This window comes from Dreissena polymorpha, chromosome 14 (genome assembly GCF_020536995.1).
Source record: "Dreissena polymorpha isolate Duluth1 chromosome 14, UMN_Dpol_1.0, whole genome shotgun sequence".
Lineage (NCBI taxonomy): Eukaryota > Metazoa > Mollusca > Bivalvia > Myida > Dreissenidae > Dreissena > Dreissena polymorpha.
Window position 1 is genome coordinate 20,531,473 of NC_068368.1, and position 20,234 is coordinate 20,551,706.

The 20,234-nt window shown below is 33.7% G+C and overlaps 2 protein-coding genes across 8 annotated transcripts in view; both read right to left on the bottom strand.

The window, feature by feature from the left end:
• LOC127857817 (antiviral innate immune response receptor RIG-I-like) overlaps positions 1-20,234 on the bottom strand; it is a 71,415-nt gene that overhangs the window by 39,268 nt on the left and 11,913 nt on the right. Inside the window, exon 17 of one of the 4 annotated variants that reach the window (XM_052394499.1) lies at positions 17,582-19,866. The exons of 1 other annotated variant lie outside the window; for it this stretch is intronic. In XM_052394499.1, the coding sequence (XP_052250459.1) occupies positions 19,265-19,866 (602 nt within the window). In that variant the 3' untranslated portion in view covers positions 17,582-19,264. Of the gene's footprint in view, positions 1-17,581; positions 19,867-20,234 lie in introns of those variants that run through there. 2 more of the 4 variants (XM_052394500.1, XM_052394502.1) reach the window with 2 other exon arrangements.
• On the bottom strand, positions 1,244-15,518 carry LOC127857816 (antiviral innate immune response receptor RIG-I-like). 4 transcript variants are annotated; one of them, XM_052394491.1, is made up of 19 exons: positions 15,195-15,518; positions 14,760-14,794; positions 11,772-11,914; positions 10,519-10,623; positions 9,461-9,598; positions 8,979-9,341; positions 8,220-8,282; positions 7,515-7,727; positions 7,244-7,333; positions 6,700-6,924; positions 6,283-6,371; positions 5,429-5,677; positions 5,090-5,255; positions 4,112-4,198; positions 3,714-3,886; positions 3,178-3,319; positions 2,739-2,981; positions 2,458-2,625; positions 1,244-2,249 (listed from the first exon to the last, which is right to left on the bottom strand). In XM_052394491.1, exons 3-19 carry the CDS (start codon positions 11,797-11,799, stop codon positions 1,618-1,620), a joined length of 3,174 nt encoding a protein of 1,057 aa, XP_052250451.1. In that variant the 5' UTR covers positions 11,800-11,914; positions 14,760-14,794; positions 15,195-15,518; the 3' UTR covers positions 1,244-1,617. The 4 variants fall into 4 exon arrangements, with proteins under 4 accessions (XP_052250451.1, XP_052250448.1, XP_052250449.1 ...); XM_052394488.1 differs by having other exon boundaries at positions 6,700-6,927; XM_052394489.1 differs by having other exon boundaries at positions 6,700-6,927; positions 14,760-14,824.

The window sequence follows — 20,234 nt, forward strand, 5'->3', positions numbered from 1 at the left end:
CCCTACGGCTATGGGCAAACAGATTTTCAAAGTTTGCACAAAATAGGCTTTATATAAGCATATGTTCATTTTTGTGACCCCCGGGGCAGGGTCAAATTTGACCCCAGGGGTTTAATTTGAACAAATTTGTTTGAGAACTATTAGATGTCACTACATACCAAATTTGGCAGCCCTATGCCATACGGTTATGGACAAGTAGATTTTTAAAGTTTGCACAAAATAGTCCTTATTAAACGTATGTTCATTTTTGTGACCCCCGGGGCAGTTTCAAATTTTACCCCAGGGGCATAATTTGAACAAACTAAGAAGAGAACTATTACATGTCACTACATACCAAATTTGGTAGCCCTATGCCATACAGTTATGGACAGAAAGATTTTTAAAGTTTTCACAAAATAGGCCTTATATAAGCATATGTTCAATTTTGTGATCCCCGGGGCAGAATCAGATGTGACCCCAGGGGCATTTTTTAAAGAAATTTGGTAGAGGACTATTAGATGTCTCTATATACCAATTTTGATAGCCCTAGGCCCAATGGTTATTGACAAAAGATTTTGAAAAAATTCACAAAATAGGCCTTATATAAGCATATGTTCAATTTTGTGACCCCCGGGGCAGAGTCAAATTCGACCCCAGGGGCATAATTTGAAGAAATTTGGTAGAGGACTATTATATGTCTCTTCATTACAAATTTGATAGCCCTAGGCCCAATGGTTGTTGACAAGAAGATTTTGAAAGTTTTCACAAAATAGGCCTTATATAAGCAAATTTTCATTTTTTGTGACCCCCGGGGCAGGGTCAAATTTGACCCCGGGGGCATAATTGAACAAATTTGAAAGAGGTTCACCCCAGGAACATTCCTGAGAAATTTCATCACAATTGGACCAGTAGTTTAGGAGAAGAAGATGTTTAAAGGAAAAGTTAACGCACGCACCCACGCACATAACACACATAACAGAATACACACTTCAAAGGTTATAGACGTACATTAACTAAACAATACGAAATAATTTATCACAGTATGTTATTAAGTTAAATAAATGTACACTAGTTGTAATAAACATATTCATAAGATAAATTAAAAAACTATGTATCTATCTGTATGGACAAATTTACGAACAAACATTGCTTGTTAACTTATACCATGCTGCTTAAACTGCACAAATAATGTTCATTTCCTCTGATTGAAACTATGGTTTATGATGCCACTTGCTTTAGATTTAAGAAAACAATAATACAAATCGAAACTTGACTGTATTTTATTTAGTATTTTGCTCGTTTATAAATTCGATATGAAAGTGTTTCCTTCGATAGTTTTTACTAAACTCGAGGTTTTATAAGCCACGTGATCCCTTTAATGAATTATATTTTAAAACATCGCACATACATAATTTAAAAATACGCTACGAACATCGTAACTCAAACAACATTTTAAACTTCGATCATAGGAAAATGCACATGTGTAAAACATAGTTTACATATCCACATTTTCTTTTTTTTTTACATCAGACACAGTTTCATGTTTTGTTTTTATTTTAGAATATTTATTACATTGATGACAATTCATTCGTCCGTCCACAACACAGTTACACACTGGACATTTAATAAAGGAACGGTTTACTCGGGAGATGCATTTTCTTCCGTCTCATTCCTGAAGAATTTCGGGATATCTTCCAGTCCCAACTCTGGTACATCATATGGGACATCTAGCCATTTCTTATGTTGCGAAACGACACCCGTTCTCATGTTCCTAAGCTTGAAGCATTGTAGTTTCAGAATAAACAAGTCGACACCATCGCGATCAGCTACTATGCCCCAGTCCAATGGACACTTTTTACAATACATCTTCCCTTTCTTTTCTATGCCATCGTATTTCTTTGGGCTTTTGTGTGGTTTTGTCGTAATCTTTGATGGAAAGTCTTTTGCTATCACAAAATGTTGGCTTCCAAGTTTTCGCACATCTGACACCAAGCATGCCATGGAGTTGCATCGCCTACACAGAATTTCGAGGTCATCTTCCGATCTTCGACTTTTCTTTGCCTTTTCATACTCCGTTTTGTATCTGAGCTTTTGCATCTCATCGGTTTGAAACATCTTTAATTTATGTTCAACAGCCCGTGCATTAATTTTTTTCAACTCACTTATTGCTTTGTACATCATGTTTGCTTTATACGCGTTGATCATTTCCTGTTCCAATTGTTTTTCATCTCCCATTACGATAATCGTTGCGCCTTTCTTTCTGCTTCGACCTGACAACATTTTTGGATAATGAACATATATAAGATATAAACACGACAAAACAATTTTACAGAGCTTATTCAACCACCACAACATTATGGCATATTTTATCAAAATAATTACGAACGGATTTTATTATTATTTTCAACCTTTACAGTTGTTCAGATTTAAGTTTGTAATGGATATACATCTAGTGCGGTTACTTAAATTGATCCCGACCTTTCATCTGAATCTTTGTGATTTCGTCTCCGGAGTAGTTGTAGTTGATAACGATGTTGCAGTCCGGTACGTCAATACCTTCTGTACCAACAGACGTACAAACCATCACCTTGTAAAAACCGTCTCTGAATTTCTGAAGGGTCTCGGTCTGAACAGCTTCGGTCATACCTGGAGCGATAAAATATATGCAGGTGATTAATGTATACATCCCAAAGATACACTACTTCTGTTGGTAAGCAAGTTTGTTTAAGAACGTAGTAACTTCAATGTTAAATGTATACCTTCATCCGCTCCCTTTGTTTGTTGTCCATACAATCGACTAGCCTTAACTCCGATCTTCTGAAGATCTTCATCCAAATATTTAGCTAGCGCTCGGCATGTTGCTCTAGCCTTTACAAAGACAATCGCACGTGAATCGTCGCCTTTTTCCAGTATCATTTTTTGTAGCTGTTCGCTAACTATCTGCACGTTCGGATTTGCTGCATCCTTGTCGTTTTTTAATTTATTGAGCTTCCTTTGAACATCTGAAACAATGCAAAAACAAGCCTTATTTTGTTATATTTATGTTTTTATCGACTTAGCGAGTGAAAATGATATTATTATGCACATACATGTTTATGCCCATGAAAGCAATGTTAAATCTAGAGTGGCGACAGAATATATACAATAAGGAGAGTGTCTAAGTTAGTAAGTGTTGAATGTATTTTACAATTATTTTACCAATAAGATTGTCAAACAACTTCTTTTCCGTTTCAGTATGTTTCTTCCTACCCTCCAATTCACGGTGATGCTTTTCAGAGAGATACTTGGCTACTTCGGCGATTTGAAGAAGATTACATACTTCGATTGCAGAGTTGTATACCTGTAAAACATGCTAGTTGTGTTATTTCTAAAACAAAGACATATACGTCTATTTAATAACCATGACATTCAGATCTGCACATCTCTAATAATCCTATAAATGCCCATGCTTTGTATAAAGGTTAAACATGCATATGTGTTTAGGATTGAAACTCCAAATACTATATTCCCATTAGACATATACTTATTAATCGAAGGCGTAATCTTGTGTTTTAATATTGTATATGCATTTGGCTATGTTGTTAAGATTAAATAAAATATGTCTAGCTTATCCAACCGTTAATCAATTAAACAAATACTACTTCAGATTAAATGGAAACCTTTACATCCATGGAACATGTGCAACTCGATTACTTAATAGCAGAGAACGCTTAAATTTACATATTGTTACGTACATTCAAATAAACTGCGCACGCACTGATATCACGTGATATCTCATGATCATTTACATTCAGTTGAGCGCTCTTTTCGATGTCCACCGTCCATTTGTTGTATGCTTGGGTATCTCTTTCACCAGGGCGCTTGTCGTACAGCATGTCGATCATTTCAGGTTGGAAATACATCATTTCTGAGAAAGAGCAGGTTTATAATAGTAAGGCTATATTTTTTCTATGTAGAAAAATATGGCTTATCAAAATTTAGTCGTTTACATGTTCATAATTCTTTGCATCACGAGTTTTCCCAAACTCGATAAGGTGTTCTTAAAAGCTTTATTTTAGTACATAAACATGTGAAATATGTTAATTTATCCGTATCGCACATTTGTTAAATGAGCACAAAAAAGGTTTCCTGCCTTCGAGAAGTTTTTCCGCATCTTCCATTGCTTCCAATAAAATGTCCTTGCAAGGGTCAGGATTTTTAACCATCATCTTGATTGTTTCTAAATCATAAAACAATCTCAACCTGAAACTTCACTATAAACACAAATAAAAGACACATCAACAAAAACAACCAATATGTAAAACATACCGGTGTTCTTTACACCACTAGATGTTCATAGTACCCATTAACAAACTTGCACAAAAGAAGTTGTAACCAGTTATTAATTCTTTTTAAAAGTTTTCACATTTGTGTGCATAGTTTTTTTAACTTATTTTCGTTACTGTACATCGAGTCTCTTGGTCGTTGTTTCCTTCCCGTTGTAGCAGGAGAATTTTATGAGTTGATGAGGAAGGACATGTTTTTCAATAATTTAATATGGGCTCTACTTTGAGGTTAGTATAAGTATCTTGTTTGCAATAGTGTTTTTATAACAATTATGGATAACATATTAGTTTTTTAAAAGTATTTATCTAATAAGTTGTGCATTTATATAAATTTGTTATGTTTTTCTTCGACTTAGTAAAATGTCATCGCTTCATAGAAAAGCACATTCCTTTATTAAAATCGCTATTTATGTATGCTGCATTCCACTTGCAGAGGCTAACATATTCACGGAGAGACCAGTATATGAGGGTTTAAAGAAACCATTCCATAAACTGTAAGATAATGAAATTGTGATAAATGTATGAATGTATTATGCAGGCATATATGTATGTTCTATAGTTACCATTATATGCTTTACTATACAACTTTGTAAACAAGCCACTAGATGACCATCATATCGTAGCACTTAAAAAAATAGACACAATCTTATAAAAGATTGTTTTAAAACCAAGCACTCGTGGAACACTATACTAATTTAAACGTATATACACTACCACTATTACAAAGAGACATTGTTGATGATCATATTCGTAATATGCATTTCGGTGCATGGACATTGACTTACCCTCCTCCGGCGTGTTCACCCATTTCTTGAAACTCTCTCTGCATCTCTCTACGGTAGACAGAGGAGGCCTAACATCTAGCGATGCACACACACGAATAATGTAGTCGACCGCTTCTTCCACCGTCCTGGACTTACCAACGCCTATGGAGGCAGTAAGACCAACAATCTGAAATAAAGTTGACATTGTTATGGACTTATAAGATATTTGAAAAAAGTATTCGCCTGTAATAGTATTGGTTTCGAAAGTGTAATATTCCCAATAGAGAAAACATGTTTACATTTACACCTGTCGAATGCAGTGTTAATTATTAATAGTATGTTTTGAAACATTCTACAAACCTGCGGGAGCTCCTTTTGTCCATTAGCTTTTTCTACCAAATATTTTCTCGCAAGTCTTGCGTAAGGCTCGTCTCCTCTTGTGTGATGGCATTCGTCAAAGACAAGAAGAGAGAATTTGGAAAGGCTACTTATGTTACCACTATCAAGACTGTTGACCAATATTTGTGGCGTGAAACATATAATGTCGTTCGTGGGGATAAAGGCATCTACCATTCTGGAATCTTCGTCATCTCCCGTTATAAGCTTGGTCTATTAAATCAGGAAGAACATAATATGACTACATTATGGCTAAAAAAAATAAGGATTATTTTTTTACGTTTTAGTTCAGACTTCAATCTTGGTATAAACAGAAATACAAATAAAGTTTGGTATCAAGACCAAACAAGTGCTTCGTAACGGACAAAACAGCAGTCTTTTACCGGTTGTTGTCGGGTTATGAACAGGATCTCCAAAAGTTTCATCGTATTAATACTTTTTTATTTATAGCGTGGTATATTTTGTTTAGTTGTCAGATATTTATTTTAATAAAATCAACTACACTTTTGGTCTGCAAAAATACTGCAATAGCGTGCATATACATCAGATGGCCCTCTATCCGAATTTCTACCGAATACTACCCACCTAGCTCAAGTTGTCTTTCATTAATCTCAAAATTCATACTTAAGTTTTATTTATTTCTGTTACCATGATCTAAACTTATTGTTTTCTGACAAACAATGTGATAATACGCATATTTCTCATACGGCCCTCTATCCACTTTCTAAATTGCATCGACATAGCTAAATCATTTTTGGGGTATTAGTCCTTTCCAATTACAACGGTAAAAAACAGCTAACTATAACTAGTAAACTTACATTGTATTGTGGAAGATACTTCTTGAACCGGTTTGATTGTTGTTTAATTAAGACACCAGTCCTAGCCATGAACGCAACTTTTTTAGGACCTGTTTACGATATTGTAAAACAAAAAAGCAAGGCTGTAATATATATATATATATATATATATATATATATATATATATATATATATATATATATATATATATATATATATCAGCTAGCGTCTATACAAACACATTAAAATGCACGTTTTGATTATTTTTACAGAACAATTGGTTATTATAGAAAATTAACCATGGAAAGGAATTTAGGTTGTATGCCATTCAATTGTGTATGCGTATGTTTCATTTAAGTTACGGAATGCGTACATACGTACAAATGCAATCTTATCTATACTTTTTGATGAATAACATGTTTATGTATTTGCCTTACTTTTAGACGCCTGTGACAGGTGTTTGTCGATGACATACAACGCTACCCATGTCTTTCCTGTCCCAGTTTCAGCACAGATGATCGTATTCTGGCCACATAGAGCCTTCTCTGCTAATTCCAGCTGATAATCACGAGGCTCGTAGGTCCGCTTATTTCGTTTATTTAATTCTTTGGTCAAGGCTCCAGTAGCCTCTCTTGTATATAAGATTTCCTTGTTTTCAAATCCTTCTAACAAATGTAACAAAGATGTTACAGGCGGAGTATTAAAGTAAATGCAATTGACAGGTTCGGTTATTTTAATTGAAAACTATAATATTACAAGTATTATATATTTCTGTTATTTTAAATGCCGTTTTGTTGATTTAAAAGTAAATAACCGCTTCATCATTTGAAGTTATAATGATCATAATTAATGTTAATAAATGGATCTATAGCACGAGAGACATCTTAGCGGATGCGAACACCAACTTTTGAAACGTTACTACAACAACATTGTTTAAAGTCGCTGATATATATACTATATAGATTCATATCAAGTCTGCACCTTGATTGTCATCATTTTCCTCGAAGTCGCTTCCGCCATTTTCGGAATCCCATTCATTCGAATCAACAGAATCCTCATCCGATTGATGCGCTTAAAATGCACAATATTACAAATGCTTGTTTTTTGATACAATATATATATATTGCATAAAAGCTAAAATCATTATGATTATTAGGAATCAAACAAATATCGTAATGCTTTTTAAAACTGTTGAATAAAACACACACCAATAATCTACATTAACGAGTACAAATCGTCTAAGTTAACGTACCAACATCATCTACAGATTTGTTCCTTTCCGGTTTAATGTTGATTCCTTTAAAATTTTCATTTAGAGCCTGCATGTCATCAGCGATGCTGGTCATAGCTCTTGTATCCTGCCCACTAAATGACGACTCATCGTCTTCAAATGCCCCTAACGAATACGATCGAGCTGGTACAGGAGGAGCATTTAAGTCATTGTCAGGTTCTGCATCTACCTTGTCTAATAGCACAGAAATTATAAGACAATTGTTATTAATATGTTATACATAATGATAAAAGACAATACAATGTAAAAAATATTGTTTTGTTTGGAACAATAGAATTAACGATACATCAGTGAACAGGCATTTGAAGGAATATTTACAAGAAGTTGAAAATAGCCCTACGGACAGTTATGCCTTTTATTTCAGATCTTTGGTAAAATAGTAATCCCACTATACGTTCAAAGAAATACCCAGTTGAAATAGTATTATATTATTTCAATTGCTTTTCTACACGTTATACATTAAGTTATGTTTAACACGTCAACAAGCATAATAGGTACTTTCAAGAACAATGGTTGAATTATTATAACATATATAAAATATATTATATTTTTCTGAAACGTGCCATTATAAATTATAATCAGTGTTTTTTCGTTCAAAATAATAAACCAAACTAATTAAAGAATGTGTACATACACACTTTGTTGTAATAATAAATAAATTAATACCTTCCATAACATACTCTTGCATATCAGCAGGACCGGTGACGACGTCTGGTGCATCAATAGGCCCTGTTAAATAAGAATGTACTTGTCATGTAAAACAATACTTTACAGCGAACATTTTAACATGAAACTTGTTTTTCATCATTAAATATCTTTATTTAAAGGGGCCTATTAACAAATTTTAACATGTATTGAACATTTTCAATAAATATTTTATATTGATAAATGTGAAAATTTGATCTAAAAAGCTCCAGTAAAAAAATATATTAAAGAAAGAAAAAAGTAACGCTCAACTAGGCTCGAAACACTGACTCCTGAAGAAAAAATCTATCGCTTAGACCACTCGGCCATCCATGCTCATACAATGAGTGATGTATTTTATACTTAATATAAGCAATGCTCGTAGTATCACAAAATATAACGACAACAGAACTCTACAAATTATTTAATCGTATTGCGTTGCAACGCTTTTATAGTTTTCAGGTTTTTAAATCGTCAAAAGATGCATATATTGGAGCATGGTAAATGTTCAATATTACTATTTCCTCACGAATATCATAACTACAACGAACATTTGCGAATCTGAAACATTTTTTTATTTATAAATTTTGTCAATTTACCAAAACGAGAAAAGACCCCTTTAAAATCTGAATTTTGCTTAAATTTAGTTGAATAGTGATTCAGTCAAGTTTTTCAATCCAGTATAATTTTATGCTAAGACTGCATTAATATAAAACTTCTGGCGCAGAATTGAGCACAAACCTAATTTCTTCGACGTAGGAAAATATTCAGGTTCCAATAACAGTGCCATGTGCTCGAATTCAGTTTCCCACAACACTGTCAGAAACTTTTCCCACAAATTGTGTGGTTCCAGGTAACACTGTATACGCTGCAATAAAATTCTCATTCCTTCTGCTTTTGACTTGGTTTGAGTTGTATTTTCTATTTTATCTGCGTCTTCTTCCTTGATAACGCTGCTAGCTAGCAGTCGCGTGATTAGAAGCAAAGGGTTTATATCTCTCTCTAAGAACGGTCCAAACTGCAAAAGGAGTGTCTTTCCTCGTTCTCTTTCCTCGGGAATTTCAACTCTTTCGCTTATCAGGCGAGACACCGCAAAATCGTATCCTATAAAAAAAGATTGCCATCAAAGCTACCCTCATATAGATAAACATGATACACATTTAAACATTATACGGTTCGTTATGCTTATATTATAATTTAGATTTCATAACATACAAGTCTACCTGCTTCCTTAATGGCGTCAACAAATATTTTCCATTTTCTCGTCGGAACACGTTTCTTGAACAAAATATTGAACATCTCACTTGATGCGTCTTGTGATGGCTTTTGGTCGTACACTTCAATTAATCTGGCAGTCTCTTCTGGAAAGGAACACAGTAACAATAAGCTTTAAGTTTTGCATTTGTACATATTTCTTTACATAAACAATGATACAGAATGCAACACAATAGCGCTATATCGAGAAATAAAAATGATTACTCGACAAATTCAGACACTTTAATGCACTTAATTAAGACTTGGATATCAAAAGCATTAAATATATTATTTATTTGTGAATTTGAGACTACCCTTAATATCTACTGTTAGATTATGCACATGTTTGTTAATTAATTGGAGTATTGTTTTGCATCGTTAATCAAAGCGAGTATAAAGGATCTTAATTAAATACTTCAAAACAAAGGTGGATAATTGAAACACTAGAATACAAGTTCTGGAAACGTGTTACCAGAAAATGTATTTGTATTACATTACAAATAAGTTTCGCTTGAAAAGTAGAAAACTCATTAATGTTCGCAATTATGCACACTTTTAGGAACTATATATTTTTCTGTGAAGATGTTTTCATTCGGCATATAGACATATTTTTTCGGCAACACACACGGATACACTGTTTTGCATCGACTGAGGATTTTAAATGAGTTTACACAATATGATTTATTGTACCATTTCATATCAGTTAAAATGCGTTATTTAAAAAACTCATCGTTAATATTGAAATATTGATTTAAGACCAGACAAACGTGACATTTAAATTAAGCATTTACTTTATTTTCCAAACATGAGGCATTTCTAATCCTGGATGCGTAGGATCTATATAACTTTGCGTAGGATCTATATAACTTAGATAGTCAGATGTTTAAGGTAAAAGTTCACAATAATTAAACTACGAAGCTAAACAGGTACATGCTAAATCTAAACCTTATTTAGAATTCACTACATTATCTTCATAAAGACATAACGTCATGTCATAAAAACCGTCTGAATGAACACTGTAACAAACCTGCATTCAGAAGCCCATGTTGTGCCAGTTTAGTCACCACATCCGACTTCTTAAAGCAGTATTCTATAGCTGGCCGCAACAGTCTCACCCTCGAATCCAGTGTCTCTGCATAGATGATATATGTGCACTTACTATTTTCAAGGACATGTTAAAAATGTACTACACATGACTTAAACAGGTGCAACGTTGGTAAATTATCGACTTATATTGGTGAACGATAGCACATGCTTTCATAATTCAAACTGATATTCTAGTATTCATTTTTGTAATTGTAGGAAAATTTAGGTTAAGAATCAGGTCATTTTATCCGAATCACAAGTTGTATGTATACAATATTTGCCCCTATACTTTTCTTATAATGAAACTATAAACAAAAACACTTTATCTGTAAAATGCCCATTTGAACGATCCCGCGCCGTTTCATAAAAAAGTAAATAAAAACAATTTCATTTTACAAAACAGAAAGAAAGATAAGCCAACTTTACTTTTAAAACTTGTCGACGAGATCTTATGCATTACGTTTAATTGTGCAGAATGTGACAGGACCACACTTTTACATGCCTCAAAGAAACTGATTGTATTGCATATCAAAACATGGACGCAATAACAGTTCATGAATACCGTTATTACTCTAAGTTTTCAGACATCCAAGTTTTTAGCCTAAATTATTTTGCTTTTGTGACTTTTCGTCCGTAATTAGTTTTTCCAAAGTTTCGGACAGTTTCCTTTGCAATTCGTTTTACACGAATTACTATTGCGCTTTTCTGATGGCACCTCGATCATGCAACCGGTCATGTTTTAACAACCGGTCATAAAACCTGTCAGACAAATGACCTAATGAAATTGAAAATTACATTTGAATTATTGTTAAATAACTATGTTTTCCGTTAATAGACAATGTTTTCACCAAAAGCTTAAAGTGAAACATACGTATAGGTAATCGATAGTATACATCGTTGTTTTTTACAAGCACGTGCTGTCATTCGTTGAAACATCTAAAGCGTACAAATTTCATTCCTGTTCCCGATTAACAATGCAATATTTCAATAGTGACACTTAATTTTCTAACACCTGTTTTTTGTCTATGAATTTTCGGACACCTGTATTATTTGAATATTTGTGTATCTAAATATTCGGACACATTATTTTTAATCGTCCGAACACTAAAAGTAATAATGGTTTTCAATTTTTTTTTTATAAAAAACGGTGACATATGAGGTAATATTTTCACGACAATATTTGGTCCTACAAACCTTCATCCAGATGATCGTATGTGGTCATGGTTGTAGTTGCACGAACTCCAATCAAGTTTCTGTTGACACTTTAAGGCGAGGAATGTCGCCGCCCTAACATACCAGCGCTGTTGTTTTAAAGTGTTGTGTAGGTTATTTTAGAGCTGTGGAGAAAGCACACAAAATTGTTACATCTTTAAGCGGACTTGTCTAATACTTTTTAATTTTATATGCTAGCAAAAAATAAAGTAAGCTCTAGCCCGAATGAACAACCGTAGTCAGCAATGTCTTTACGAGATAGGCCTCATATTTAATTAATAGCTATGTATATATTTTTTATTGAGATAAGATTATTAAGGCTTTAATAATTTATGTGTTCACGTTGTTTGTTAAACTCATTACAAATGGTCTCCACCTATTTGTGTTTTTGTATTTACTGACATGAACATTGAATATTGTTTTCAGCCGTTTTCAACTTTAAAAATAGTACCTAAGCTGTCAAAACGTATTAGAATGTTACCCTAAATGATACGTTAATTTGTATGGCCTTGAAAGAAGGTATATCGTAATTGCTTCGTCCGTCCTGTCGCGCACATCGTTAATCGAGAAGTATTTTAGGAAATCAAATGAAACTTCGTATATTGAGAGGGAGGGGGCGGGGCATGCCAAAATAAGTGCAGAGAACAAGACCTACAACTCTCTCATCAGGTGTTATTCATACTACCAATATGTCGCAGTTAATAAGAATGACAAAACTAACTGCGTTGAGCTGTAGAAAGTAAAAAAGGTCCCTTTATGTATTTTTAGCGTTATATTTTTTATTGACAGGAGATGTTCGGAAAACTAAATATTAACGTATGAAGCCTATTGTTACGATAATTAACCACATAAGACGTTCAACAAATATCTGAACGGATTAACTTTTTCAAACAATTTTAGCAATTGGATTGAACCTGTACATACCGGTATTATTTGGCCCGAAATAGCAACCTGGGAATTCCACGCATGCTATAAATAGATGTTGTCTCAAGCGCGTTATTATCATTAACAGCGGTGTGTACATATTGATTTCTGCGTTGAATGTTTGCCATAATATTCTAATAAACTGCTGATATTTCTTGCAAACTATGGTGGAAATTGAGTTGAACTTTTGATTTTTAGTAGTTTTCATTCTTTGATAAACTAAACGTTTTCCAAAATTGCCTACGAGAAGACATTTGACATATTTTGCCCCAACTTCGTCTCGAAATCGACGATTAGATTGAAGTTTACTGTTTGGTGGGCGTTGTATGTTTAAACAATTGTAATAACCTATTAAAGCATTCATGTTCTCAAAAGTATAGCATAAACTTTGACATTTAAATTATATCAGTAATCAAACAAATGCTGCAACAGGTCGATGGGCTGTCTAGAGTTTAGCTTTACGAAAACACTCTTCTAAGTTTACAGAATGTTCGACATGTCATATGGCATTGTTACTAACGCAATAGCGTCTCATCTGGATGCCACAGATCGATCCCTGTGAGACAATACTTTTATCTATTTATATCACCAACGCTTTAAAGCTGCTATAGCACTGTTTGGGAAAGTGACAATAATGAAACGAGAAAGGATTATTTTGGTTAATGGTAGGAATTGTTTTGTCTTCAAAGTGCGTCTGTCATCGAAGAGGGTCTCAAACGATAGGTCATTAAAAAACAACGAAATTCAAAATAATTAACTACATGTGACAATGGTTAACGAATTGTTTTTGAATTAGAATGAAATACGACGAATTTTGAAATATATACACAATATGAGTCATCACAAGATTATAAAAACACAATTAGCGTTCAACAAGCTTATATTTATAGTGTAATTATATCCCTGCATATGCCGATGGCGACGAAACATTGAGGGTACGATGATAAAATGGTGTTGCTCATGATGATATGTATGAAGGTGATAATGATGATGTTGTTGTTTTGTTTTTATAAGTATGATGATAATAGGAAAAGAATAAGAAACACTTTAATCAGGGAGGATCCATTTTAAATCACTTTCGTGTTATTATCGCTACGTGCGGTTCGAAGTCTGATTGACACCGAAGTGCTACCTTACAGTATTACTTTAATCACACCAAAGATCAATTTATTCTGAGTTCAGGCCGTCTCGCAAATGTGTTTTGTAAGGATCTTTTATGAATTATCTTGTTGTATAATAAATAGTATGTGCATGTAATGCTAGATGGACAAGTTGATGGCTAATATGGTTTTTCATTTTCAAAAATATATATGTATATATTTGATAAAGCATGTATTGAATGGTTGTTTGACACATTAGTCTTTTTTTTTAATGTTCAGTTTTCCCCGTGCGCAGAAAAAGTGTACGTTGTAGTAAATCTTTATGAATGAAGTGTTCCCGAGGAAGCATTATACGTATGCGAGCTATCGCTCCTGGAATTTTATTCTTAGGGATTTCATCAGTATGACAAACTTACTATACAAATATCGGCTTTGAAAGAGGGAATTTGCATGAGTTTAATAAATGTCTTTGTTTAGAGAAACTACTATATGTCTCTTTAATTAAATCCGATATTTCGACGACATACTAATTTTTGTTATTGCAAAATCGTATTAGTATGTAATTGGTTCGTATAATACACTTGCCATTATATGTGTTATACGTTCATACAATCTTCTTGAACATATGGATTCTATGCGTGTTGAACAGGGCAGACACATTGTCGACATTTGCCATTGCGTGAGAGACACATTCGAATGTGTTTGGTGTTTGGTTTAAATATTCAATTAATTAAGCAATCGTTTAATTTTGTAAAGTAGACTGTGTCTTATATTATGGAATGGCGAAGAACTGTACTTCATTCAACGCTTTGATTATCTGATCAATATGTTACGTTTTCAGTAAAGCATATATACATTTTGAATTATTCACATTAACACCTGTCATTGAAATATATGTAAAAATAGCATACATTCAGCAAAATGGCACATTAATAATCCTACTTACCGTTGTAATTATTGTCTTCTTAGGTCCGGAAAATCCTGAAAGTCATAACACCTACAGCATATTTTCTGAAAACCATCGTACATGTATATCTTCTTCTGATGTCGTTGATAACAATGTTCCCACAGCGCATGTGTCAATAAAATCATAAATGCTTTCGCACTAACATGTTTTCATATTGTTCAATGTTAGTATATGTCCGCGGTTTGTATCCACTTTATGAAATATGATTAAAGTGATATTATGTGAATTGTTTACTGTTGAATTTAGCCGATTATATGCGCATAATATCACTTTCAACTGTTTTAAATTACTCAACAATATAGATAAATGTATCGTTGCACACAGAGTTAAAAGCCAAAGACATATAAGAGATATACCTTATGCCAGTCTATATAAATGCATGTCATGAAGATTTTAAAGAAAAAAAAAACTCACCTGCGATTGTATTATTGTGTAGCTTAATCCGGAAGTAAACAGTCCGTTTAACTCTACATCTTCTCAGGTTCTTAGTCAATATGATTGTCCTACTTTCGTTTTCGCTTCTTACCTGTGATATAACTTTACTTCTCGTGATTTAAGATAATTAAACACCACAAACAGCAGAGTCTTTTGACTTAAAAATAGTAAACAAAAGGAAAAGATTTAGTAACGAGCAATACTTTACTTGAAGCAGATTGTAAAGTGTTTAACGTCTCATTTGTAAGTGAAAACGGTGTTGTTTTGTATACGGGTTACGCAACTTGCACAATAAGTTAAGTGGGGATTAGTCATGGGCGGTTAGAGTCCAGCATGTCTGGTTAAGGCAGTGGGTGAGTAGGGTAAACACCTGTGATCACGTACTTCTAATATAGCCTGGACGATTGTAAGTTGGTCTGTTTTTTCCCTTATACGATGTTTGTATACGAAACAAAATAGCATATAATACTTAAAATAATCGATAATGTTAAAGCTGTTGAAACAATCCTATGTATTAAATCACACAATTCATTCGTGCGATAAGACTCTAAAATACTTTTATAGGGGCCGTTTAACAGATTTTGGCATGTATTGAAGCTTGTCATTTAATGCTTTATATTGATAAATTTAAACATTTGACCTAAAAATCTTCAGTAAAAAAACAAGAATATAATTTTTTAAAAGGAACAAAAGTAACCCTCAGCAGGGCTCGACCCACTAACCCCTGGAGTTCTGGAGTAGTAAAAAGTGTCCCGCCTAGACCACTCGACCAGCCATGCTCATGCATAGAGCGTATGTAGTTTTTACATATATAAGCAATCCTCGTAGATTCCCAAAATATAAGGACAACAACATAACTTTCTAAATTATTCAATCGTTTTGCGTCGCACGACGCTTTATAATTTTCAGGTTTTCAAATCGTTAAAAGATGGATATAATAGATATTTAAGAACATGGTAAATGGTCAGTATTACTATTTCCTCAAAATTATCATAACTTAAACGAAAATTTGCGAATCTGAATCAACTTTTTTATTTTGTCAATTTACCAAAACGTGAATTCTGTTAAACGACCCCTTTAAAGGGATCGTTTCACGGTTTGGTAAATTGACAAAATTGAAAAAAAATGTTTCAGATTCGCAATTTTCGGTTAAGTTATGATATTTGTGAGGAAACAGTATTACTGAACATTTGCCATGGTCTAATATAGCCATTATATGCATCTTTTGACGATTTAAAAACCTACAAATTATAAAGCGTTGCAACGCGAAACGATTGAATAATTTGGAGAGTTCTGCTGTTGTCGCTTAAATTTGTGAAACTACGAAGATTGCTTATATAACGTATAAAATACGCATCTTATGTATGCCTGGCAGGATAGCTCAGTTGGCTTTTGCGTTTTTACTTCAGGATTCCGGGGGTCACTGCTTCGAGCCCTGCTACGGGCTACTTTTTTTTCCTTTTTTAAATTTTATTTTTGATTTTTTACTGGAGCTTTTAAAATTTAATGTTAACATTTATCAATATAAAGCATTTAATGACACACTACAAAACATGCCAAAATCTGTGAAAAGGCCCCTTTCATATCTCCTGCGATCATATGAACTCATGGAATACTTTGTGTTTAACGCTAAAATTATAGCAATGTGCTTATTTTCAATCATGTACATCGAATTTCGACCGTCTGAGCTATGTCCAATTTGCATAGAAATGGTATATATTGAAATCATATTACTGATGCTTAAATAATTGTAAATGTAAATAAACTAAGCAAGCGCGCAGGAATGCATCAAATTATTATTATCGTTTCATTAATTCGCGTATAATACGGACGTCGTTATAATCATCTAAGCAAGCAAGAAATAATATGACAATATGATTTTCTGCAAACTTGCAGTCAAATCGGAAATGTGAGCAAAGATAAGACAGTTCATTAGTATCGCAACCCCTCTATGACCTTAATATCTGATGTTAGTCTTCATGCATTTAAGGCTAAAGAAACTAGCTAATTTATATGATCCTAGATTTAAACATTTAGTGGATATTATGTGGATTCAGTCATTTTGTAACAAGTCCCTGTTATATTTACACCCGACAGGTATACGTAATAAAGAATACAGGGGATGATTCTAAGCAGAAATGGATTTCATATAAGATGACCACGCGGTCATTTTTATGTAATTGATGAAATAATCATCAAGGTATAATCCTTTACGCCCAAGTATCCAGAATATCAGCTTACATGATTGTGGGTTACAGCTTGCTCAGTTCAGCGTGCGTACACGCATTGCCGTCAACAGACAAGTGGCAAGTAATACACATCCAGTTCTTCGAAGAAGGCCTCAGAAATAAATAAGTATAACGCGATTATAACTTCATTCGTCGGCATGACACATATGCGTTTTTATTTCACAATATATATTATACATCATAAAAGTAATGTTTCTGTACTATAAATAGCACTTGGATGCAATTTATAGACACTCTGCAAACACGTCTCTACAAGTCAGTGGAAATAATGTTAAGATATAATTTTGGTATTGGAAATCGACTTGCAGAAGAGACAGGTTTGGCTATGGGCAATATGATTAGACTCTTTATTATTAGACCGTGACCAAAAGTTATATATAAACAAGAGGGCCAAGACGGCCCTAGTTCGCGCACCATTTTTAAAAGGCCTTGTTCATTGTTTAGTTGAAAATTCAGCACTCTAGAGCATATTAGATTGGTTCTCTTCTGTTTAATTTTGCAGTGTGAGCATATAATTGATTCTGATTGAGTACTGTCCATTTGCATGTGTTTTTCGCAATGCAAACATTTTCAAATAATGCTTTTTCTACATGTGTTTACAAGGTTTTTGTAAGATTTGACCCCACATGACCCAATGTAAAACTTTGCCTAGATATCATCAAGAAAAACATCCTGGTCAAGTATCATTATTATTGGACCAAAACTATAGCCTCTATTGTGTTAACGAGGATTTTGTAAGATTAGACCCCATGACCTATGACCTAGATTTTGTCCCCACATTACCAAACGTAAAACTTCACATAGATATTGTCCAGACACGCATCCTAGTCAAGTTTCATCATTATTAAACCAAACTCTGGATCTGGAGTGTTTCCGAGGTTTTTGTAAGATTTGACCTGGTGACCTATATTTTGACCCCTCCTGACCAAACACCAAAATTTGCTTACAAAAATTAATATTTTGACAAATATTCATAAAATCTGAAGCAAAATTGTGACCTCTAGAGTGTTTACAAGGATTTGTATAATATAATGAAAATTTTGACAATCTAAGGGCAATAATTCTGGCATTTATTATGCAATTTGTTCATTATCAAACTTGACTGAGAGCTTGTGGACATATAGTTTCTCAGTAACTTTGATAAAGAATGCTTGAGAAATGTGAATGATAGAGTGTTTACAAACCAAATGTGGACGGACGGACGGACGACAGACAAAGACCGATCACAAAAGCTCACCCGAGCAATCAGGTGAGCTAAAAATAAATAGCATCTTAACGTATGTATACACAGAGAAAGCAACATTATAGCTACATTCGCAATAATAACGCATCTTTTCTTTCCTGTTCCTTTTTATTAAATAAATTGTTATTTCTACTTCTTCAACCACTACCACAAACACCACCGCTACCACCACCACCATCACTACTATTACTAGTACTACTACTTATACTTATACTCGACCACCACCACTAAAACTAGTATTTCTACAACCACCACCACAACTATAACTACTAGTATCACCACAACCACCATATCAACCACCATCATCACCACCACTAGTATAATAATACTACTACTTTTACTTCTACTACACTCAATTTTACTAAAATAAAAATACACTTACGATTACAAATACAAATAGTCTAAATCTTAATCATGTAACTCAACCATGCTATAAATGATAAGTATAATCATTAAAATCATCAACATCATAATGAAAACAGTGAAATAATAATAATCACATAAACTCATAACACACTATTCCATATTGTCCATTTCTGTTAAACGCATAGTCTTATTCAGTTTCCGTACAGTTTTGAAATATCCCCTGGTTTCAACTCTGGAATTTGGAATGGCACATCTGCCCACTTTTTATAACTTAATGTTTCTCTGTTCGCCGTCCTTACAAACTTGAATTGTGCAAGTTTGAGAAGATAGAGCTCGGTTTGCTCTCTTTGGCCTACATGTCCCCACATTTTGGTACATTTTGGACAGTCCATGACTACCTTAATTTCAATCCCATCGAATTTCCTCGGGGTATCAGGCTTCCGTGTGACCTTGTTTCTAAATGCCGCATCTACTACAAAGTAGTGGCAATCTAATTTCCGCAGATCCGACACAAAGCATCCAAATTCATTACAATGTTTGCAACGAACTTCGAGGTCATCTACTTCAGAGCAGCTTTTCTTTGCTTTCGAACATTCATCCTTGAGAAGAGATGTATTTTTTTCCTTTTCTTGCAAAATCCTTATCTTGTACCGGATGTTCGATGAATTAAGACCCTGAATCTCGACCATTGCCTTGCGCATCAAATCCACTTTATACGCATTGACCAATTCTTGTTCAAGTAGTTTATCATCGCCTACCATAACATGAGTGGCCCCTTTCTTTCTGCTTCTCCCTTTTAAATATGACATCCAAACATTTGTTTTATAATAGAGAATCATTGACATAAACATCCCATTTTTGTTTATAAGCATAAAATTGAAAGCATTAACCGTATATGACGTTTTGGATTTGTACATAGTCATTTTCGAATTCTATTGATACCAATAGGTAATTATGATCTTTGAATACCAATGAGGCGCTTAGAGTCATAGTGTTTTGCACAACCAGCGTTATAACTCTGCCTTAATCACATTTTTGGTATACAATGTAGCTCACCAATATTAACCTCGCAATAACCTTAATTGATGAATATTCATCTTATAAACAAAAATGGGATGTTTATGTCAATGATGCTCTATTATAAAACAAATGTAAATCAAT